A 23,614-nucleotide genomic window follows, 5' to 3' on the forward strand; every position below is an offset into this window, starting at 1 on the left:
GGGATCGCTGCAGCAATGGTCTCTTAAAAATATGTTTTCTCAATCCCCTTTAACTGGTACAGGGTAATAGTTTTTTTTCTGAATCTGCTAGAGATGCTCGATGCGCTTGCCGGACACGGGAGGGGCCAGTGCATTCCGCAAATGAGCCTAAACTGTTGAACTCGCGCGGTTGACCAAACGTACGAGCATATGAAATTTGGGCCCATACGTTTATGCTTACGCCTGATGCGGCCCATATCGAACGGAACGCGCGCAGCAGCGTAGCCCCCGCAGCGCAGCATGCCAACTCTTGCAGCTGAGAGCTGACGCTGACGGCGGCTGCGCCGAGCGCCCGCTTCCCAGGGCAGGCAGCCGCGTACGCAGCAAAGAGGGAAGCACGCCGGCCACCGCGCGCTGACAGTGGTCCGAACATGCACGCGACCCATCGCGTTCATTCCGTCCCGGCGGTGCAGCGTGAACACGCAGGTTGGCACGTGCCGCCGCCCTCGCGGTTAGCGTGCACGCCGCCGGGTCGCCGGCTCAGGAATCAGGATGCCCAGCCACTCCACGCGCGCGCGCCGACCACGCCATGTTTCGTTCCGCCGATGCCCAATGGCTCTACTGCACTTCGAGTCCCTCACTCCGTCACTCGTGAGTCGTGACCTGAGCTCCAACTCCATGCCCGCACGGCAGGTGCGATTAGTCCGGCCGGTGCGCGGATACTGATCGGCGACGACGACGACAGGCTATCGAGCAACGAGCCGCGCAAACACCGAAAGAGCGGTGGCTACAAAGGGTCCATGAACGACGAAAGATGTACGCTTTTTTGCTTGGTTGCCAGATTCACTCGTGTTTTCTCATTGCTTTTCGTTCTCTACTTTTATTCCGATGTGAGATCCCTTGTTTCTTTTGCGACCGTATAGTATGGATGCTCGCGGACGGCGTACTGCGTGACGGCGTACTGCGTGTACGAGTTCAAAGTCATAAGTACCACAGTATGAACGGAACTTCAGGAATTGGCCTTCACAGATTCTTTTCCTACACCTGAAAATTTGACTTTACATTGGAATTTCCCTACTACAGTTATGTACATATCTAAAAAATCGATATCTACACAGATTAGTGATTACCCCCGAACAAGGTGAAAACAACGCGGAAACCAAGATGACATTGAGAGGTGGTAGGAGAATTTCTGAACCACCGTATACTTCGAGCACTAAACTTTAACCTGTCACATCGAATGTCACATCGAATGTTTGGATACTAAAAATATTAAATATGAACTAATTACAAAACTAATTGCACAGACGGATGTTAATTTGCGAGATGCTATTAAGTCCAATTAATCCATGATTTGACAATGTGATGCTACAGTAACCATTTGCTAACGATGGATTAATTAAACTTAATAGATTCGTCTCGAGAGCTTCTGCAATTAGTTTTATAATTAAATCGTCTTAATTCGACGCGACAGGAATCAAACACGACCTTAGTCACGATCGAGATCGATCGAATTCTCCGGTGTCATGACTCCACGGCCTCGGGGATGCTCTGCAGCGCGGGCTTCCAGTGCCAGTGCTCTTCCCTGTGGTGGTGCACCTCCCCGGAGTTCATGATGTCCGCCAGCAGCTGCTCCGTCGACCGCCGGCTGCCCAGCCCTAGCACTGGCAGCTGCAACCCATGGCCGCCGCTGGCCCTCTTCTCCATCAGCTCGTGCAGCTGCCTCTTGGTGATCCTGATGGTCACCTCCGACGCGTGCTCCTCCGGCCTCTCGTGGTGACGATGGTCATGGTGGTGGTGGTGGTGGTCGCCCTCCTCCGAGGACGAGGCCTCCTCCTCCCACTCGCCGTCGTCGGCCCACGACTCCACTGCGCGCTGCGACGCCGTGCAGTTCCCCATGAAGAAAACTATCTGCTTGGAGGCGGACCGGCTTGATGAACTGCCTGGCTTGAGCTAAGAAGCTCCTTCCTTGTTTGCTGGATTCTCTCTCTCTTGTAGCATTAGGCTGCTTTGAGATGAATGAATGGATAAGTAATGTAAGCAAATGGGTTTGGGAGTCCATTTATAGCTGGACGTGGGTGAGAGGGGAGGCTGCGAGGAAGAGGGTGCACATGCCGTCGCGTTCCTTCCGCTGTTCGTCCGTGATGTCACATCGGGTTGGCGGGTTCCATGTTCCGACGTGGCGAGCTGGTCGTGTCCCAGGTCAGAGGAGCTCATCCACTCCTGGCCCTGGGGCCTCCAACGAGGCAATCGAGATAGATGCCTTGCCGAGTAAGCGTTCCCAAGCATCATCGTGCGGCGTGCGCGTTCGACTGCCGACTGGGCCTCCCCGCTCTGCGTCCACCGACAACGCCGCTGGGGTAGGTCGAGTTGGTCCAGGGCAGTTGGGCCGGCCTGGTGTGAATGGGCTCTGGAGCGAATCTTTTGGTGGCTTCAAGGGCCTACTGGCTCGCGCTTTCTTGCGAGCACGAAGACACTCCTCCGTGGTGCCTGCTGCCTGGTGCGTGGAGACTTGCTTGCTTGCGTGGGGATTTGCTTTGGTTAATCCACAGATTGGGATGACCGGATGAGGTAGAAACGGATAAGGAACCCCCTGTTTAGATATTTACCGTGGGCAGTTTAACATTGATTTACGGAAAATTTGGATCCTAGAGCTAAAGTTTAGTCCGTATCATATCGGATATTCGGATGCTAAGTAGAAGGACTAAACATGAGCTAATTACAAAACTAATTGCAGAACCCCTAAGTTAAATCGCAAGATGAATCTGTTAAGTGTAATTAATTCATCATTAGTAAATATTTACTGTAGCATCATATTGTCAAATCATAAACTAATTAGACTTAATATTCATCTCGCGATTTAGCCTAGAGGTTGTGAAATTGGCTTCATTCGATGTGACAGGGGTTAAAATTTAATCCGGGATCCAAACCGCCATTACTTGTGCAAGCAGTACGCCCCCATTGCTTGTGCGAGCAGTACGATTCCAGCATTGATCATTTCGTCTGATTCAGTTTTCAAGCTCCGACTCTGTCTCGATGGGCACAAATCCTCGCCTCCCCGTGCTGACACAATCACAAAATCTTCACATGCCACCGAATCATCGATGCGCGACGAAGCCAGAAGCACGCATGGCTTCTAGAATCTAGAGGTGTGGCTAACTGGGTATATACCATGTCAGAGATGTTCTGGTCAATTTCCTTTCACGGTAACGCGAGGAGCTCCACGTGTGGTGGTTTATATAATTATTATTATATGGACTGGCCGCTCCACAGAATCTCTTCCATCGGACGGAATTTTCGATCGGCGGAGTGGTCCTGATCTTGTTTATACGAACGTACAAGTAGCTCATCAACGGGGATTCAAGATCCTTGATTTCGGATTGGTCCAACATGCCGTGCAGGGCCCCGATATTCCACCTAGAAATATCCCGCAGGAGAACAATTGTTCCATGTTCCATCGAAAAAGCAATTGTTCCATGGATATTTCCACCCACTACTCTCGGAATATGGTTCGTCCACATGCTGGATGTCAACACCCAATCCCAAAGGACGATCATCCCACACGGCGGGGCTCTCGCGTGCCCATCTATAACTTCCAATCATGAGTTCATGACCATGAAATAAGTCTGGTGACAAATTTCTGGAACCTTTGCAGTCACCGTGACGGATTCTTCTTCAACGAGACATAGGTCAATAAATCATATGCTGCGGAATTGGTTAACAAGCATATATAGAGAGAGAATAAGATAAGAAGTTTGATTTATGTGGGATTGTTGCTCTTATGCGGGCGATTTGGTGTACTCATAATGATATAGTTTTTAGAAACAATTGTTCATGCGGGTTTTATTCAGAGAAGCTTATTTGCTATGGTTCTGGTCACTGTTACTGCGTGAAGATACTAGGGAATAGTCCGGCGACAAGCAAAACGCTAGAAATCATCACTTTAGAGGTGGAGAAGCAATAATGAATTTAAATTTCGCTTATGATTTGCATATGTTCACCACCAAAAATGACCGTTGCAGCGCTAGGAGGACAACGTGTCCCCAGGTGTCCACTGAGTTGTCTAGTTACTATTCCTATATTCGTCTCTTTAATTTTCACATATAGATAGCCGCGGAGTTTGAAGGCTAATGCCACTAGCACTAACATGTTGTCTAATGTGTTAGTACTAATTAACGGCATTAGCCTCGTCTCTTTAATAGATTTTTCAACTGGAGGGGAGCACCCTTGTTTCTTCTTCTCCATCTCTTGCGACCTTTGGCGAGCATTTAGTAATGTCCGTGTCGAAGGTTGGCGCTCATCGAAGTCTGATAGATCTAGAGGGAATCAATGGCGTTGGTCGTGGTACTAGGATGGGGAGGTGCGGACCGGCGGAGCGAGCGGCAAGATTGCAGTGTTGTGACACGAGCGGTAGGAAGTAGAACATTGCTAATTGGGAAGTACAAGTATGGGGGCGTCATGCAATGAGCTAGCCGGGTGTCATCGAGGGGGAGGCAGAGGAGATTACAGGAGCAGGACCACGGATCAACGAGTAGAATTGGTTTGATGGAATTGAAGATGAACCGTTGAATGTGAATATCAGATGGTCCAAAAATCAGATGGGGCAACTGGCAAGGTCTAAAATACCGAGTGAGCTACAGATGACCCCTGCTAATATTTTTTTTCTAGAATACGAAGAGAGCTGCATATCTTTATATTAACAAGAGTAAAATATAGTTTTGTTATCACGCAGACCTTACTGGACGCACGTACGCGGAATACATCATTGATCGTTACATGCTTATATATCTCGAGTTCATGCAGCATGCCACGATCTTTTGACGCATTTAGATGATCCTGCGCAGCCTTGGCCTCGTCGGGATACATCACCGGTCTCTAGTTTTCTGTAGAATGGACTAGTCGCCGCTCCAAATTAAACAAATGAGCGCGACACGCCGTACTGGTAGCAAGTGTGCATTTTCGCATCAGCTTCCTTCTGACAGTGATTTTTGGACGGAGCTGAAGTTCTCTTCTAGGTGAGCATACATAGCGCCTGCACTGACCAGCCTTGGAAAGTAAAAGTAGTGTCAGGATCGCTCCACTCCACCAAATCCTTACTCTTGGTTGTTAAGAACAAGTCTTACACTACTTTCTATATAGCTGCAGCTTTAATTAGTGAGCACCCATGAATGGAAAAAATGGCTCCAGTAAAACATGCAGTAATATTTGAGGTTTGCCGGATTGTAAAAAATGGCTCCAGTAACTGCTTCCTATCAGCATTTCCGGTTTGCAAAGCCTGTACAGCACTATCTCAGAAAGAATCGCTAGAACCTGCATCTTCCTATAGCAACTATATGCACGTACGGAACTAATCGGACAGAAAATTCTGATCGAGCACCCTGATCTCGCCGGCTAACAGGCTCCAATAATCTCGCGAGCCGTCATGACTCCTCGGCGGCGGCCTCCGGTATGCTGTAGAGGGCGGGCCTCCAGTGCCCCCGCATCTCCTCGTGCTGCTGCTGGTAGCACACCCTGCCGGAGGTCATCAGCTCCGCCAGCACGGACTCCGCCTGCTGCTGCGCCGCCTTGGCCTTGCCGTCGCACCCCCGGCGGGCGCCGCCGGCCTTCTCCAGCAGCTCCTGCAGCTGCCGCTTCGTCACCCTGATCTTCACCTCCACCCGGTGGTCCATCTTTATCGCCTCGGCGGCGGCGGACTTCGCCGACTTGCTCTCCGCCGCAAACTCCTCCTCCCACTCGTCGCCGTCCGCCCACACCGCCGCGCGCTGCAGCTTGAAGCAGCAGTTCCCCATGCGCGCGCGATGCGTGTACGCGGCCGGCGAGCTTGTTTACGCGCGCGCCTCGACTTGCAACTACACGCTCGAGCTTTGGGTAAATGGCTAGTGGTCGTTGGTTGATAGGTTGATATTTTGCTTTGATCTGTTTTGCACTCGGGAGGACTCGGCGAATTGGTGACGAAGAGCTTATTTATACGCTGGCCCAAGCCTTCAAGCGGGGTGTGCAGCGCGACGTGCCAGCTACGCGAGCCAGAGGCGGGGAGAGGAGACCGGGTCGCTGGGGGCGGCTTCGGCTCTCCATCTCGCCACGTGGACGGACACTCGCTAGTGCGGGCGGCGAGATGGAGGCGCTCGACGCCGCACCGGGCGGACGGCGGCGACCGGGCGGGGGACGGCGGTGACGTGGGTGGGAAACCTGTGGGGGGAGACGGAATCTTCCAGCGTTTCTCTCGCTTTTCCGTTCCACGCGAGGCGCCAGTGGGCAGCGGGGGGAAAAACTGCGGGTGTGAACGCGGCTTTTCCGGGGGATCTTCCGCTAATGAAGCCACCGGGCGGGACGGGGTCGCTCTCGGTCTCGGCCTCTCGCTCTCAAGCATGGCCCATCTCGACGCGCCGATGGTGTGCGACCGACGGGACGAACCGTGAGCGGATTTGGAAGGCTTCAGCTGCCGTGTCCGCGGCCATGTCTAACCGATGCCTTTATGTTTGTTTAATCTCTCTCTCTCTCTATGTTTGTTTAATCTCTTTATGTCCGTGTTCGTGATCGTGCGAGGGGCATGCTCTTTATGTTTGTTTAATCTCTCTCTCGCTCTTTGTGAGCTTTTTGATCCAGGTGGTAGACAGTGGAATGAGCAGCTGGTTCGAAGCTCCTTTGTATCTGTAGATGCTAATGAGATTCTGAAAATCAACCAAGCCGCATGATGGATGTTGATGTGCTTGCCTGGGCGTATGCAAGATCCGGCAACTTTTCAGTTCGGTCGGCGTATCGACTGCTTAAGGAGGAGGAGTCCAGACGAGCACACGAGGCACAAGGTGTGGGGGGCATGTCGAGCAATGGGCAGTGGTGAGGTGCTTGAGAAGCTCAAAGTTCCACAAAATGTGCGGATTTTCTGATGGCGTGTGATCAATGGGTTTCTCCCATCGAAAGCGGAGTTGAGGAGAAGGCACATCATTGAGGAAAGTCACTGTGAGGCTTGCGGGAATTCGGTGGAGGACTTGTTCCATATTATTGTAGAGTGCTCGTGGGCTCGTCGGTTCTGGGCGGCAGTACAAGATGCCACTGGAAGGAAATTCCCAGAGTTGCATCCGGAGTCCTGGACGAAGGACTTATTGGGCGGTAAGGTATGCTCTTGGGAGGATTCGACGCTGTTTGTGTGTGGTGGATGGTCATTGTGGACCAATCGTAATGGTCGTGATCATGGAAGGAGTCGCTGGAGTTCGATGGCGGCGGTGAAGCATGTTGCAAATATGGTGGAGGACCTTGTGTGCCTGGGAGCAAAGGGAGTGCGGAGTAACCACAGATCACAGGAGAGCTGGCACCCACCTGAGGAAGGTTGGGTGAAGGGTAATTCAGATGGCACCTTTGAGGTCCGGACAGGGAATGGATCGAGAGTAGGAGTTGTGCGTGATCATCTTGGCCAGGTGCAGGCAGCACAAGCGCGTTGGCAGGGGCAAGTGGATGACGCCCTGATGGTGGAGGCATTGGCGGCACGGGACGGACTGGAGCTCGCGCATGAACTGGGTTACACGCAGGTGATCCTGGAGGTGGATAACTCCACGCTGGTGAATGCACTAAAGGCGACGATGGCGGACAGGTCGCGGATTGCTGATCTTTGGCATGACATTAGAGAGCTTAGTAGATCTTTTTCTTCATTTCAAGTGCGTTGGGTTCGACTGGAGGCGAATCACCTAGCTGATCGCTGCTCAAAATTTCGCTCTATCGATGCCCCTGTGCATGTTTGGCGTGGCTGCTTACCATCATGGCTGACGGAGGCAGCGGCCAAGATTGTAAGACTTACATCTAAATGAATGAAAGCTCTCAGTTTGCCCTAAAAAAATCTCTGTCTCTCTCTCTCGCGGATTGGTCATGCTCTTTTCTCCAGCATAGCGCAACGGTCCATACCATTTTGCCTTGGGTATCTTGAAAACCACATCACACATTATGAATTATGAGGAGCAACGGATCAAAAAGTGAACATCTGCAATGTGGATGAGAATTTCCCTTGGTTTTTGCCATAGGAAGTTACTCACAGGTCATAGCCAAAGGGTTGGCAAAGGAATCCTGAGACTGTGAGCTGCTGCGAATAATCACTATGGCTACTTGAAGCCTGGATAGAATATGAACAGGGTTGCAAAAGCATGAACCATCAGATCAACCCTTGATTAATCTAACAACCAAGAATTTTTAGTCCAAACAAACAACCGCCATGGTATTAATAGAGAGAATTCCATTGAAAATTTAACTCATCGCCTTTGTGCTATCCAAATTTAGATGATCCCTTAAATGCCATCAAAAAATTAACTTCATCCTCTACAGGCCATTCCTGTCATCTTTGCACGGAGAAAAGATGTAACGGCGTTAAATCGTATCGTTTTTCCGATTTTAGACCTCCCCATACCTTATCCTCTTATCCAACACCGTCGGCAGCCCTGAACCCTAGTTGAGCCACCGTCGCGAACCATCGGTCGAGCCGCCGCGCTACAAGGCCTCGGTCGAGGCAGACCGCGGCGTCCAGCGCTCGGCTGGGCCGCTTCTCGCTGTAGCCTGTAGCACCCGCTCCCGGCTCCCGCACGCGACGCCCTCTCGGCTCCCGCCGCCCGCCCGTCCACAAGAATCGGCAGGGGCCTGTCGTCCCACCCGTTCTCGCTCAAGAGACGCATGGCTCGTCGATCCCGCCCGTTCGTCCACAGGAATCGAAAAATCGGCGCATCGCTCGTCGAGCTGTGCGACAGTGCCTGCACTCCCCGGCTCCCGCGAGCAGGAGGCAAGAGAGGTGGTGGGGACCTGCGCGCGGCTTGCCCACCTGCATCGACCTGCGTGCGGCTTGCTCGCCTGCATCCTGCATCGACCTGGCAGCAATGATGCTTATAATTGGTTGCTTGCTTGTAAAAAATTGCAATGACCGGTGATTGTGTTTCGATTTGGTCTGTTCGTTAGTGAACCAAATAACATCTATAGTCTACGCATAAGATGTACTTGTGTGTGTTGCTTGTATGTGACATAGTATTGTTCTTAACTATAATGGTATAGAGGTGATAGTAAGACAAATACTTCATCTTTCTCTTCTATGGGTAAAATTGTCTTTCCCACCTCCATTTAACAGCCACATAACAGTTTTGTCATGGGAATGGGATGTAGAGGATGGAGTTAAATTTTTGATGGGTACTGAAGGGATCATCTAAATTTCGATGGCATAGAAGGCATAGATTAAATTTTCAATGGCATACAGGGAATTCTCTCGTATTAATAACAAGTTCGAGAAGAACTTGTTGCCAATTGACGGTCATGCATGCGTGATTACAAAATGTACATGCTTACGTACCCTTGCTCGTTGGACTTGTGAAGGACAATGTCATTCCACATGTTTTTTTAGACGGATTTTGTGAAGCAAGTAATATAGTTATTTTCGGTCACCTCCCGCACGGGGCACGAGCATTCTTATTTATGATACCCACGTCAGTATATCTGCAGATGTAATAGCGGCAGTCAATCAACTATATGAAATGCTTCACTTCCTATACACACATATATAAATCTTCTAGCGTCGGTTGACACTTGTACTACTACTCTGCGACGAGAGCCTTTGTTATGAATATCCATTCATACAAAAGAAATGCCTCGAGGGAATTGCTGCCTAGCTGAATATTCAGATCCGATCGACATGCTTGAATTGAGTTTAAGCGTGGAACATTATTGCGTCATTTTAGCGTCAGCCTGGTCCTGTATTGTCCTTTTCATTCCTTTTTCCATGGAACTACAATTCATCTTGCAATAAAAGTCCACGAGAAATTTATTTGACCTAACAATTGCTCTGCATCTGTTAACCACTACCAGCCCTGAAGCTTCAGTACACCGAAAATACGTCGTGTCAATAGTGGTTAGAAGACACACGTACCTGGTTGTCACGTTGCTGGAAAATGCCACTTCCAGAGCTCTGGAGGGCGCGGGGCCCAGAGAGCATCAAGCAACGCCCGCGCGCGGTCAAAACGACAGCAACATTACGGCCACCACTTGGGGGTTTAATCGGATGATTGCTACGTCGAGCAACCTTGATTTGGACCTCGTCTTGTCAACGTGTTGGTGCGCACCTACTGCTAATGTGGACCGCCCATTTTCATCTCCATCTCTTTATTGTAAGCACTAAGCGGCCGGGGTTAGTTCATGGTAAATTTTGACCTGCGAAGTGCGTGGATCATTTTGTAGTGAGGGTGGCCCTCATCCCGACAGAATGATGAGCTGAGTCATTTGGGCATTTTCATTTGGTTCTTTGCCTCTTTGGGTCACGTCTCACCAAAAACATGACCCCCTTTTCCTAACCAGTGGTTCTTACTGAATTTTCCTAAGTAGCTCCTGATCATCTTTTGAACACTGCCTGGAAATTCCTCTCGAAGAAGCATGAACACAATTAATTAACCGAGACGTTCCTGAACACGAAAGATAGCGAAACTAATGCATTAGATTAGCTCAGTAAGCAAAAAAAAAAGTATCCCAACACTATGAGAATGAAATGCCACATATATACTGTTGCCTCTTGCGTGAAGCAAGCGAAATAAACATTCCCTGCTGTAATAATGGCCTTTGAATGAAGCGGAATGCATCAGTATATGCATTCATACTGTTATTAGTCCAGGCTCTGCATGGTACCACGGCCATACAAAAGCGTAGGGGGGCATACAAAGAGTAGAATTTAGACCGTAGTCTAGTTGACTTGACCATTGCCATGAGTCATTGATCTGTGCTCTGCTTCGTGAAAGCATGGGTAACTGCTCATGAAATTCACACTTCTTTTTCAAGTTTTGGTGCGGGCATAACGGACGTCTCATTTACATCGTCGCACTAATCCTACTATACTGTACATCGTTCGTCGCATATTGCATCCGAACACAAAGAATGACACGCAAGCCACCCAAGAAGCCGCCTGCGATGTGCGATCTACCGACAGAGACTGCAGCTACGAAGAAGCAACCGGAAACGAAGAGGAGCCACAACCAGGCAATCATGACTCGACGGCCTCCGGGATGCTCTGCAGCTTGGGCTTCCAGTGCGCCGCCTTGCAGTGGTTGAGGTGGTGGTAGACCTGCCCGGCGTTCATGACGTCGGCCAGCAGCTGCGCCGCGGCCCGCCGGCTCTTGAGCCCCTGGAGGCCGCCGGCCCTCTTGTCCATCAGCTCCTGGAGCTGCTTCCGGGTGATCCGGATCGTCACCTCCGCCGCCGCGTGGTCCTTCCTCCCGCTCGTCCCCGCGGCCTCCTCCTCGGCCGCCTCCGCCGGCACGTCCCACTCGCCGTCGTCCGCCCACGACGTCACGGCGTGCTGCGTGACCGCGCAGTTGCCCATCGACGCCCTTCTCTGTTGACGCTGCTCTGTTGCCGCCGCTGCTCTCTGCGGGATGCTGCTGCTTGAGCTTTTGGTTCGGAGTGATTAGGTGGTCTTTGGGCGACCGGCTCCGTCGGGAGGCGTGGTTTTATAGTTTCGGGGGAACAGGGGACTCTGGGAGGCGGGCAGGCGCGACCGTTCCCCGCGCGGTGCACCTAACGTTTCGCGGCCTCCGACGTGGCCGGGCAAGTCCTGCGTGGACGCCGAGTTGGAAAGGGGCCTGTGGGCGGGCGCCGTGGGGTCCTCCCGGTCTGAACGCGGTGGCGCGGGGGATCTCGGCCGGATCGGGGCCCCGCCGGCCCGGGCGGTCGCGGTGGGAACGCGGCTTTTGCCGGGGATTCCCAGCGGGGCGCGGGCGCGGCACGGGCCATCGCTGGTGACACGGCGCCAGCACCCGGACGCTTAGCCGCGGCGCGCGCGCTTGGTTTTGCGGCTGGGACGGACAGCGCATGAAGCCGCGGTGGCGTTGCCGCGTGCTTGCTGCAGGTCGTTGCGCCTGCCGGTTTGTTTCGGTGGCGGGCTGGCGCCTGGCGGCGGCTGCTGCCTCGTCGGTGCCGCGCGCGCCGCAGAACTTCGTTGCCGGTGCGCGACTCTCTGCTAGGAGTACGTCGCTAGCAGTTTTAGGATGATCGACGCGATGCGCCGCATTAGCATGCGCGTCCGACCGTCCGAGTAGAGTAGACTTTGATCGGCTAACAGTGCGGCCGTGGCCGGTGCATGTTCTGGACACGCTCCCTCTTGGTGGCTTGGTGACTTAGACATGAAGGTCGTATCTCTAATGTAGAAGCTAGCTGTGTGTGGATGTACACAACGGACCGTGTTTGATTATAGTATTAGTTATTAATCATGATTACTCCGATAAACATTGGGGTATGAGATTGCAACGGCTGATCTCGCCGTTTCAGAGATATATATCTAACGACGACCTATCTGCGTATTGTATCACGTACCACCTACACTAGACCCCTATATTGTACTGGTATCTACCAGAAAACGAGAAACCGACCGGCGAACTAACTACAGAGAAGGGATCCACGACCTACCCTTGTACTTGTACAGCAGCCAGCAGGTACTCAGGGGAGAAACTGTCAGGTCGCCAACCTCGCCGCGGCTAGTTCGAGTAGTGAACAGCACGTCAATGCGCTACCACGGCCTACCGACTAATGATTGGTTCGGTTCGGGCTTGATCGGTGAGACGTACGTGTCGGCGCTCCTGTTCCGTGTGACGCCATCGCGACGGCGAGGGCATTTTAGTAGCGGTGTCTGGCTGGATCGGATGGTGAACTGGCAGATCCATCCGGCTTGTTCCTCCGAGCGAGCACGCCGGCTACCGGCAGCGGAGAACGGTAGGACTCGGGAGCTAGTTGACTTGGATGATTGCAGGGAAGGAAACTAGGGGCGAACACCACCACGAGTCCACATGCAAAAGGGATGGCGGTGCTGTTGCCACTTGGCGTGTGACTGTCTGCAAGAAGGGAAGACGTGCTGGATCGGAGTTCTCTCCCATAGTGACGGCAGGAAACCGTCGGGAAGCCAAACAAAGCTCCCTTCAGAGGTGTGCTTCCTTTATGCCTCTTGCATGATGCTTAGCAGCCCCGGTGCTTTATGTAGCACAGCATGGAAATTGAGGTGCACTTGGTCGAGAGGAACTTCGCAGGCGACCTGATTGTCTGACGACGGCCTTGAGGGATGTCACAGATCATGAAAGCGCGCCCTGTGCCTTGAAGGGTCCTTGAAGTCTGAAGGAACCAGCTTACAGAGAATGAACTTGGTGTGAAAATACTCAGAGAGTAGAGGGAAGCACTGTCGTCCAAATTTGGGTCAATCGATGTATTCGTGTTGATTGAAGTGAGGAATAGCCCCTCACGTGGCTTACATATGTAGGCATAAGATTACACCTTAACAACCTTGGAGAGCTGGCCGGAAGATAGATTTACAACAATTCTATCTACAACAACAGATATGTCTCCCGGCCTATCATAAGTCCAAGGTTGTTTAGATTACAAACCAACTCATGCTTATGTGTCATACACAAACACATATGTTAACATCCTCCCTGATGAGGACATCACCTGCTCGGATATAACCACATTAGCAAATTTTGATTCAAAGGTGAAACAATTCTTTATCAAAATTGTATTTGATACATTTGATGAATTGATGTTGCATTATGATGTGTGTTCATTGTCATTTTCAGAAATACATATGTGGATCAAAAAGAGTGTTAAATATACATGGAAGGTATGGAGGACCAAAGAAGTTGATTGGAGGTCAAGTCCAAATATTACCAACGTCCTCCACCAGGTCACCTCGTCATTTTTGGTCCAACGAAAGAAAGAGATCAAATCCAACATGTTTTGGAGCTAGATTCAGACTGCAGCTCTGCACCAACTTGCAACGGCCGCCACAACCTTATCCGAACTCCGTTTTGGACGTACAAGTACTCCTTGGAATCCTTATGAAGTCTATTTTCATATGGATTTGGACTTATATCCCTATCTTTTCCAAGGGGCCGCAATGACCAAATTGCTACCAAGAGGTTTTTCTGTCAAAGGTGCTGCGTCACCTTATTTTGGCACGATAGGCCTTGTATCAAGTCGAGTTCAATAAGGACGTATCCTAGGGTTGGAGCACAACACCAGGACCCCTGATCGTCCTCCTAGGCATTAGTAAGGATTAGAGCCACCAAAAACAGATTAGGTTTTATTTAGATCAAGTTTAGCTCTTGCTACTTGCTTGTAAGGGCGCGTGCTGGATCAGCCGCCCGTCTTCTTGTCTTCAGAACCCCACCTTATTTGAGATTGAGTTTGAAATCTTCATCTACATCTAGTAATTCAGTACTTGTTATATTTGTTCTTGCTAGTTCTTCGATTGCTTGCAGGACGAGTGCCCTAGTGGCCGGGTGACGCGCTCCACAAGATCGCGACAGCCATTGGAGGTGGTGTATCGGCTGCTAAGGCGCAGCATCCTTGAAAGGCTGTAGTTGGACTGTGAACGTCGTCTCCATCCACCAATCGAGTTATCCTTTTTCTCTCCTTGAAAGATCGGGAATCACCCTAGTGGGTTCCTACCAGTTGGTATCACTCCCTTAATCATAACCTTGTTAGGTTAAGATTGCTTTTGAAATTTCCAGTAGCCAAACAGGTAGAACCTTTGTAAACCCATTTGCTACTTGATCTTCAGAAGAAACATATTCTATCTCTAAGAGCTTCTGTGTCACTTATTCTCTGACGAAGTGATAGTCCACCTCAATATGTTTAGTTCTAGCATGGAAGATAGGATTGGCAGATAAATACTTAGCTCCAATATTATCACATGACAACTTTGTAGCTTGTGGACTTTTAATCTTTAGCTCATAGAGTAGTGTCTAAATCCACATGACTTCAGTAGTAGCATTTGCTATTGCTTTGTACTCAGACTTCGTACTAGACCTTGAAACTGCTGCTTATTTTCTCGCACACCAAGATATCAAATTTGACCCTAAGAACACAGCAAATCCTCTTGTAGAACGCCGATCATCAATACTGCCAGCCCAATCTGCGTCTAAAAATATACTTACCAAAGTAGAAGACAACTTGTGGATTCTCAATCCCAGCCGTGTGCACTACTTTATGTATCTCAAAATTCTCTTTACTGTTGCCGTGTGCACTACTTTATGTATCTCAAAATTTTCTTTACTGCTGCCCAGCAATACCCCTATAACACTTCTATAATTTGTTACATCTTTTGGACCCAAAAGAGAACCCTCATGTAGAGATAATTTCTCACAATCAGACATATTGACTCTCTTTAACAAGTCTGTTGCATATTTATCTTGAGTTAGAATTATACCATCATGTACCTTCCTGACTTCTATGCCCAAGAAATAATGAAGCTCACCGAAGTCCTTGAGAGCAAACTCTTCTTTTAAGTCACACAGTAGAGCAGACGTGGCTTTTTCTACTAAGCTAGCCACAATTATGTCATCTACATAAATAAGAACAATTATGATAACACCGCCTTTATTATAGAAAAGGAGTGACGTGTCTGCCTTTGATGCCTGAAACCCAAGACTGATGAGCTTTCTACTTAGCCTTGAGTACCATGCTCAAGGAGCTTGATTGAGACCATATAAAGCCTTGTCAAGTTTACACACATAATTCAGTTTGGTTGGATCTTCAAAACCTAGTGGCTGCTGCATGTAGACTTCTTCTTCTAGGAACCCATGAAGAAAAGCATTCTAAACATCAAGTTGTCTAACACTCCAACCCCGTGATATAGCAATACATAGAACAATTCTTATGGTAGCAGGTTTTACTACAAGACTAAAAGTATCCTCATAATCAATGCCATATTGTTGCTTAAACCCCTTTAATATCAATCTTGCCTTGTATTTGTCTAAGCTCCCATCTGATTTCCTTTTAATCTTGTACACCCATTTGCATCCAATGATATTTCTACCCTTTTGTGGAGGAACTAAGTGCCATGTTTTATTCTTCATGAGAGCATCATGTTCCAATTCCATTGCATGCCTCCAATTATTGTTAGCTAAAGCTTCATCTAGATTACATGGTTCTCCGATGTTGGTAAAAAGACCATAACGTACTATGCCGTATGTATAAACCTTCTGTTTACGAATGCCACTTTGAAGGTGTCATACTGTTGCTGGCCACAGAAGATCCTGCCTGAAGATGATCCTGGGACGACGATGCAGTCGTTGTCGAATCTCGCTGACGCGTGAGATGGCCTTATTGGCTCCCCTCGCATCTTGCGTCAAGCGCGCATGGCTCCATAACGCTCCTGCCTGGCATTGGACGCGCGTTGCGGCCTGATGCGTTGGGGTTGGAATCCGACGCAGGTGGTGTCGGTTCAAGCGCGCCCGACCAGGGACACATGGAGGCAGCCGCTTTGTTGAGGCCGGCAGGATCCGTTTGCCCTACTCTTGGCACCGATCCCGAAGGCGATCTTGTGTCCTGACGGGCTGCAGACCTGTCGTGATCCTCTTCGCGTTCTGCGACGGGTGGAGCTCCAATATTTGTTGTGTTCTGCGACTGTTCTTGAGGGATTGCTTCAGTGTTTTCTCCCTGGTTTTCTTCCTATAGCTCAGACATCTCATCAACACTATTAGATGGATCATTAGCATCTTGGTTAGCTACACGTTCACCTTGAGGGATTGCTTCAGTGTTTTCTCCCTAGTTTTCTTCATGTAGCTCAGACATCTCATCAACACTGTTAGATGGATCATTAGCATCTTGGTTAGCTACACGTTCACCCCTAGAAAAATGATTAGGTAGCCAAAGAGAGGGAGAAAGCTAGATGATTTTACAGGAGTTTTAAGGGAGTGGATAGATGAATGACTTTGCTTGACACACGATTGATTAGAAAAAACTGCAGCAGCAAAAGCTTCATCCTAATATTTTAGGGGCATGGATGCGTGAGACAGCAAGGATAGGCCTACTTCTATGATGTGCCGATGCTTGCGCTCAGCTGAGCTGTTTTGTTTTTGTGTGTGTAGGAAAGATACGTGATGAACTATGCCAATATTTGTAAAAAAGGAATTGAGCCTCTCATACTCACCTCCCCATTCACTTTGTACAACAAATTTTTTTTGATCAAATAGGCGTTCTACCATAATCTGAAATTCATGGAATTTTTGGAACACTTCGGACTTATACTTGATAAGATAGATCTAAGTAAATTTAATAAAGTCATTAATAAAGCTTACATAGTAACGTTTTCTCCCAACAGATTCAGGAGCAGGCCTCCACACATCGAAAAAGACAAACTCCAAAGGAAATTTAGAAACACTATCGGATCTTGAATAGGGTAATTGATGACTTTTCTCCTGTTGACAGGCATCACACACCAAGTTGCTAGATGATTCATCTAAACAGGAAAAATTATTTCTACTGATAACTTGTTTAACTATGAAAGATGAAGGATGACCCAGACGACTATGCCACCTGGCGAAGGGAACTTTGGTGGTAGTGTAGACTTGTTTATTGGATGGAGCAGGAAAATGGTATTGCGGCTTTTCCCTTCAAGGATGATGTTCTTTGTGACCTGATCCTTTACCAGAAAGAAGTTCGGGTGAGATTCTAAGAAAGCATTGTTATCAGTAGCAAGGCGATGGATAGAAACTAAGTTCTTTTGAGCTTGAGGAACATAGAGAACATTGTTAAGATGAATATCACGACTAGGGGTGTGAACAGTAGTGTGCCCAATATGGCTAATGTCCGTACCTGAACCGCTTGCGGTGAGAATTTGGTCGGTGCCATTGTACTTGTCCCTGATCTGTAGCTTTTCCAACTCACCGGTGACATGATCGGATGCACCTATATCAATGTACCAGTTGGGGTCGACTGTAGATCCACAGTTTGCAGCAGAAGCTAGCCTCTTATCGGGAACAAAGTCTTCCTCAAAGCGATGTCAGCACTCCGCTGCCGTGTGGTTCTTTTTGAAGCACACCTGGCAAAAGAGTTTGTTGTCACTCTAGTTGTTGGAGTAGCGCTGGTTGGAGTAGTTGTTGTAACTGCCGCCGCCACCATGGTTGTAGCCACCACCTTGACGTGTGTTGGTTCCGTTGTCGCCTCTACCAAATTCGCAGCCACGGCCATGTCCTGGTGTGCGGCCACGCGAGCCACTACGCCCGCGGTTGGAGAAGTTGGTTGATCCTACTGTTGCCTTCCCCCATAGATTAGCTCTAGGCGGGTCTCAAAAGTGAGAAGCTGCGAGTACAGCTCATCAAGTGAGACAAGCTCCATCCTAACAACTAGAGCAGAGACCAAGAGGGTGAACTCCTTATCTAGGTCGGTAAGGATGTGCTCGACGAGCTCTTCTCTTGGAGTGCCCTTCCTGCCACTGCCATCTCATCGCCGAGGCCCTTCATCTTGGTGAAGTATTCTGCATCAGTCATGTTATCTTTCTTGGTAGTGGAGAGTGCAATGCGCACATTCACAGCCCATGCAAGACTGCGATGAGAACGCCGCCTCAATAGTTCTCCAAGCCTCAGTCGTGGTTTCGCACGAAGAAACTTGAGATAGAACGTTGCTGGAGAGAGATGACAGGAGATAGCTGAGAACCTGTTGGTCTTGGGCCTCCCACTGCTCGAACGTCGGGTTTGGTTTCTTCTCCTCCTTTTTTGCCACCTTGATGACGATTTCTGCATCAGGGGCTTTGATCGCGCCTGTGAGATGGCCTTCAAGACGGGTGCCGTGCACGGCTGCACGAACTTATGCCTTTCAGGTTGCGTAGTTTGCCTTCGTGAGCTTCTCTGCAACTGAATGTCCTCCAAGCGGATTCATGATGGCCGCCGATGTGGAGCTTGACATTGCCGGAGCTGGGATGGGATCTACTAGATGTGATCTAATTTTGTGGCTCTGCATACCATGTGAAATACTCAAAGGGTAGAGGGAAGCACCGTCGCCCAAACTCGGGTCAATCGATGTATTCGTGTTGATTGAAGTGAGGAATAACCCCTCACGTGGCTTACATACGTAGGCACAAGATTACACCTTAACAACTTTAGATAGCTGCCCGGAAAAGGAGAGATTTACAACAATTCTATCTACAATAACAGATATATCTCCCGGTGTATCACAAGTCTAAGATTGTTTAGATTACAAATCAACTCATGCCTAACATGTCATACACAAACACATGTGTTAACACTTGGATCGCAAAGTAAACTGAACGGAATCGATCGCTGGCAAAGGCAGTGGGTGTGAACGGGATATCTCAACATAGCGAACCACTTTGCGTTCTGATTCTGCATGCGGTTAGGCGCTCTAGCGTGTCGTGGCCTCATTAACTCCGTACCATTCTGGTAAGTAAACCAGGTGCCTCAAGACCCCTGACTGCGCACGACTTTCTGAATTCTGCGTGCGTCTTGTTGATTCTGTTTTCTATCTCTTTGTGAAGCACGAGTGTGGTAGCGCCTCCAATTGACCTCCTGTTCTTGTTGCTTGTGAACCACAGCTCTCGGTTCAGCGTCCCTCAGATCCCGTGAGACCGAGACATCGTGGTGCCTGTGACTGTGCGACCTCTCTGGCCCTCCGAGTCTCAGGAGGATGCGTCGTGGACTCGTGTGTTTTGACGTTTTGTTGCTCACGGTCACGGGCGAATCGGTTCCCGTAGGAGAGCTAGCACAGCTAGTCAGAACTCGCAAGGCAGCGGCAGATGCCGGTCTTATGGTTCATTGTTCGGGCACTTAAGATAATGAAAATGACATTACACCACTTTACGGAAATATAGCATGCAGACTTGCAGAGGATGCAGTGCATTCTTCCTTTCGAGAAAATACGCAGAACTTGGATCGAATAGAGAATACGCCACTGAAAAGAGGGGAAAAGAGATACTGACGTAACGAAACTCATCTTTCACCGAAAGATCACAACTGGAAAAGCACATGGAGATCAGGTGATGGCAGCAGAGAACAAATTCGTTTGGTCGCCTAGGTGTAACAACCTAAATTGCCCTCTAACCGAGAGCACTAATCTAGCAAAATTCTCCAACTTTGGGCAACGTTAAATTAACGCGGTGGGCTGAAATGGTGGTTACAGATAAACGGGTGCGTCGCATATGACAAAATGTGATCGCAATTCACAAACCACAAGCACCGAAATTGAGTAAATGTTACCATGAATTAATTGTCATCCACGCAGCGGAATCCATCGTCATTCGTGGCATCACTCAAGCAGTTGCCCGACGTATATACTAAAAATAAAAGCAAGCATCGTTTTCAGATTCACAAATGGTCGCATTGCGATTCAGCTTTACAGCGACATCATTTTGATCGGCAATGCAGACCACACATTCATTTTTTTTAAAAAAAAAGAAAGATGAAACCTTTTAGGTAGCAAAAGCGTTTGCAGCTACGCCGTTCTGTGATCCTCGTGAGAAAGACCAGCTACAAAGACACACGGAAGCATGGTTTGTGAAAGCAGTAGAATAACGGGTGTTTGGTTGTTTAGGATCTCCTAAAATTCATATCGCATCGAATATTTAGATATTAATTAGAAGGACTAAATATGAGCTAATTATAAAACTAATTACAGATGGAGGCTAATTCACGAGACGAATCTGTTAAGCCTAATTAATTCATCATTAGCACATATTTACTGTAGCATCACATTGTCAAATCATGGACTAATTAGGTTTAATAGATTCGTCTCGTAAACGCAATTGATTTTGTAATTAATCTATATTTAATACTTCTAATTAGTATCTAAACATTCGATGTGATAGGAATTTTATAAATGACTAAAGAAACAAACACCCCCTAAGCGGCTGTTAGCTGAACGATTTGGTGAAGCCCGTGTTTGTAGCTGCTGTCCCGATTTGAACTCTAAAATGTACCCTTGCAGCTGGAGCTCTTTCGGCGCATGATTAGGTAGGACTAACTCAGTAAACTGGAAAACCTTTTTTTATCTGTTTTTTCTCCCAAAATGAAGCCAGGAGCCCTCATGTTTTTTTTTCTTCCCTGCCATTTTTGAATTCACCGAACTGCTAACTTGTTTTCTGAAGAGGATTTTTTTTTTTGAAGAGGAGAACTGCTAACTTGTCATCAGCTTGTCGCCTAAAAAGAAATAAAAAAAAAGACGTGTCTGAATTTCGTAATAGACTATTCCGTCGAAGACAGAACCGATGGTACAAATTGCCGTGCGCTCAGTTCCTGTGTTCCACACGAGCACGCTTTGAACGTTTATCGCGTTTCTTCACGGCACCTGTTCTGTATTTCTGCGGCATTTTGGGGCAGAGCCTTGCAAGAGGTCGCAGTCAACAAAATGCTTCAGGAACGGAAGACTCTCCGGAGCACACCCGGCGCACGTGTGGATCGATTCAGGCTCTCGAGCCAACACTGCCTACCATTACTGAATCGGTTGCCTCTAATGAAAAACAATTCCATTATTAGTCCTAAATCCAGGTTATGCCAACGTTTTCAATGCTAAAAACAAGGACCATAATCGCCAACTCCACCAACAGGAGCGAAAAGAAGGGGTCGCCAGTTCCATGGGAGCTCAGAATTTCTGAGCAGGCAGGAGGCAACAACTCGCCTGTGTTGCCCGGGTCCTCGACCTGCAGGCAGGTGAGGCGATGTGCATGGATAACCTAACCGCGATCTTGGTCGCGGGCAAACCTGATCATAATGACAGAGTCCTCGAACCGGACCATCAAGCTTGAATACTTCACGTTTCCGCAAGCGTGCGGAGATGGAGAAGAAACAAGAAAGTGGTGAGGGAGGAACACCGATAACCGATTCCACTTTGCTTGTGTGAACGACGTGGCACCAGTGGAATCTCCTGGTTGCCTTGCTTGGTCAGATTCTGCTTCTGCCACTGACCACCGGAATACCGGATCATGCCTTCGTGCGTGTGCTCTGGTATCTGGTTGACCTCACTGGTTCTTCTACTTTGAGGTTACTGGGGAGCACACAAAAGCCCAGGATGGTAAGGTGGGTTAAAAGGGCCGGGCCTGTCTAACTTGTCTTAAAATCCAATGATCAGTACATATCATCCGGGTTATTTTTAATCTGGATATCACTTAGATTTTGACCCAATGGGGTGATGACACGTCGCAATTAAGATGCAAATTGAAAACTGAGTGATACAACAACTTTCCTCACCCAGAAAATAAAGAAATTACTAGGGAAGAAAACTGAGTGAACAAGACCATAAAACACTCAGAAACTCATTTGCTGTGTCATGCTAAGGGTTTGATTAGCTTAATTAGAAAGGTATAGGTAGTATTCATTAACTATCCATCGTCCTCTTAATATTCTAATTTTAACGCTGATCATTGTTGCTTGGTTCATAAAAGCGTTGAATGAAAACTGAACACAGAGATGAGAAAACTGAAACTGAAAAAAGCAAAACATCACAATGCAACTACCGGTCCATGATACTTTCAGAGTAATTTTATTTCAACATTCATTTTTTCCTGTACATGGTACCATGCGACTTTGGACACCATCAGACTTTATGGTGATGAAAGTACGCTCCATTTGGAACCACAGTAGAGGAGATTGTTAGTGATTTTGACAGGAAAAACAGAATAACATGCATGGTCATGTTAAATGGAGATGCACAAAGGAGGGGCATCTCTCCTCTACGCATACTTTTTCTTAACAAAACTATTTAGAAAATCTAAATAAAGGAAAACTAGAACTGAAATAAAGAAATGAATATACATATAAGCAATTGCTCATATTTGTAATAAATCTTCAACCCACTATATAGTGGTTTATGCTGTATAGTAGTTACACTGAATACATTCACAACACCACCGCACTGAATATTCAGAACCCTAGCATAATGACAATATTGACAACTTTGAAACACTTCTGTAATAACCTACTCTATCAATGAAATAGGCACTGTCTCGTGCCCATTCGTTCAAAAAAAAACTGAATAGTCAAAGATAAATGAACATTTGTTCAAAAAAAAAGAGATAAATCTGACTAATGAAATGTCTAAACACTGAATATTCAGAGACAAATGAACATTTAGAAACCTGAATATACTAACACTGAATATTGCTGCAGGAAGGCAAAGAACCTAACTCCAAATATTCATTTTTATGACCAATATGGTAGACTAGACCACCGGCATTAGGGGCTTGAGTTGCGCCTAGGCCACCAGACCACCACACAAATGCCGAATCCATGAGGAGCACCATCCATTTTTTTGGGGGAAAACAAAAGAAAACACAAATACATTAGAACAACAAGGCTCAACGCAGGAGTTCCTCGTGTGGGGAAGAACACACTACTCCATCCAGGGAAACAAATTTGTAGCGTAAGAAAATGGAGTAGTTAACCCCTCGACACATGACAACCGCGGCAACTGCAATCCGATCCCCCTTTCTCTCTGAAATCTACTGCCTTGTACATCCACAAAAGCCAGACATTGCAGTAATGAAATTGGCATGAAACGAAAGTGCGAATTGATTGAATTAAAATGAAGAGAGCTTCTGCAAGGAACATGGATGCAAAGGAGACACGAGCTACTTCAGGCAGCGAGAGGAATACGTATAAAAAATCGTCGTTACCTTCAACGACGCCGCGGCTTGTCAAATCGCCGCCACCCACGTCCCCTCTCCGCCGGCGCCGCCTGCTGATGCGTCTCCGAGAAAAAGAAATATGGGCTGAGATGCATGCGGGTTTGATATGTGGCTATGGGCCGACGAACGGGCTAAAATAAGCAACAGAATAAAAAAAAACAGCCCGATAACCACAATAGCCACACGAATCTTGCAATAATCTAGGCCCTTGAACCCAGGATGCTAAGG

The 23,614-nt window shown here is 48.2% G+C and overlaps 3 protein-coding genes across 3 annotated transcripts; all 3 read right to left on the bottom strand.

Moving 5' to 3' along the window:
* Positions 1 to 987: 987 nt before the first annotated feature.
* LOC101778023 (protein odd-skipped) lies at positions 988 to 2,022 on the bottom strand. The gene has a single exon (XM_004970174.3). It carries the CDS (start codon positions 1,876 to 1,878, stop codon positions 1,504 to 1,506), a length of 375 nt encoding a protein of 124 aa, XP_004970231.1. The 5' UTR covers positions 1,879 to 2,022; the 3' UTR covers positions 988 to 1,503.
* Positions 2,023 to 5,029: 3,007 nt separating this feature from the next.
* On the bottom strand, positions 5,030 to 5,936 carry LOC101778418. Its single transcript, XM_004970175.3, has one exon. It carries the CDS (start codon positions 5,766 to 5,768, stop codon positions 5,400 to 5,402), a length of 369 nt encoding a protein of 122 aa, XP_004970232.1. The 5' UTR covers positions 5,769 to 5,936; the 3' UTR covers positions 5,030 to 5,399.
* Positions 5,937 to 10,556: 4,620 nt separating this feature from the next.
* LOC101778818 lies at positions 10,557 to 11,416 on the bottom strand. Its single transcript, XM_004970176.2, has one exon. It carries the CDS (start codon positions 11,306 to 11,308, stop codon positions 10,970 to 10,972), a length of 339 nt encoding a protein of 112 aa, XP_004970233.1. The 5' UTR covers positions 11,309 to 11,416; the 3' UTR covers positions 10,557 to 10,969.
* Between the last annotated feature and the right edge of the window lie 12,198 nt (positions 11,417 to 23,614).

Source organism: Setaria italica, chromosome V, assembly GCF_000263155.2.
Source record: "Setaria italica strain Yugu1 chromosome V, Setaria_italica_v2.0, whole genome shotgun sequence".
Lineage (NCBI taxonomy): Eukaryota > Viridiplantae > Streptophyta > Magnoliopsida > Poales > Poaceae > Setaria > Setaria italica.

Coding starts and splice junctions, on each gene's coding strand:
- LOC101778418 (XM_004970175.3), bottom strand. CDS start 5,768: ATGGGGAACTGCTGCTTCAAGCTGCAGCGCGCGGCGGTGTGGGCGGAC.
- LOC101778023 (XM_004970174.3), bottom strand. CDS start 1,878: ATGGGGAACTGCACGGCGTCGCAGCGCGCAGTGGAGTCGTGGGCCGAC.
- LOC101778818 (XM_004970176.2), bottom strand. CDS start 11,308: ATGGGCAACTGCGCGGTCACGCAGCACGCCGTGACGTCGTGGGCGGAC.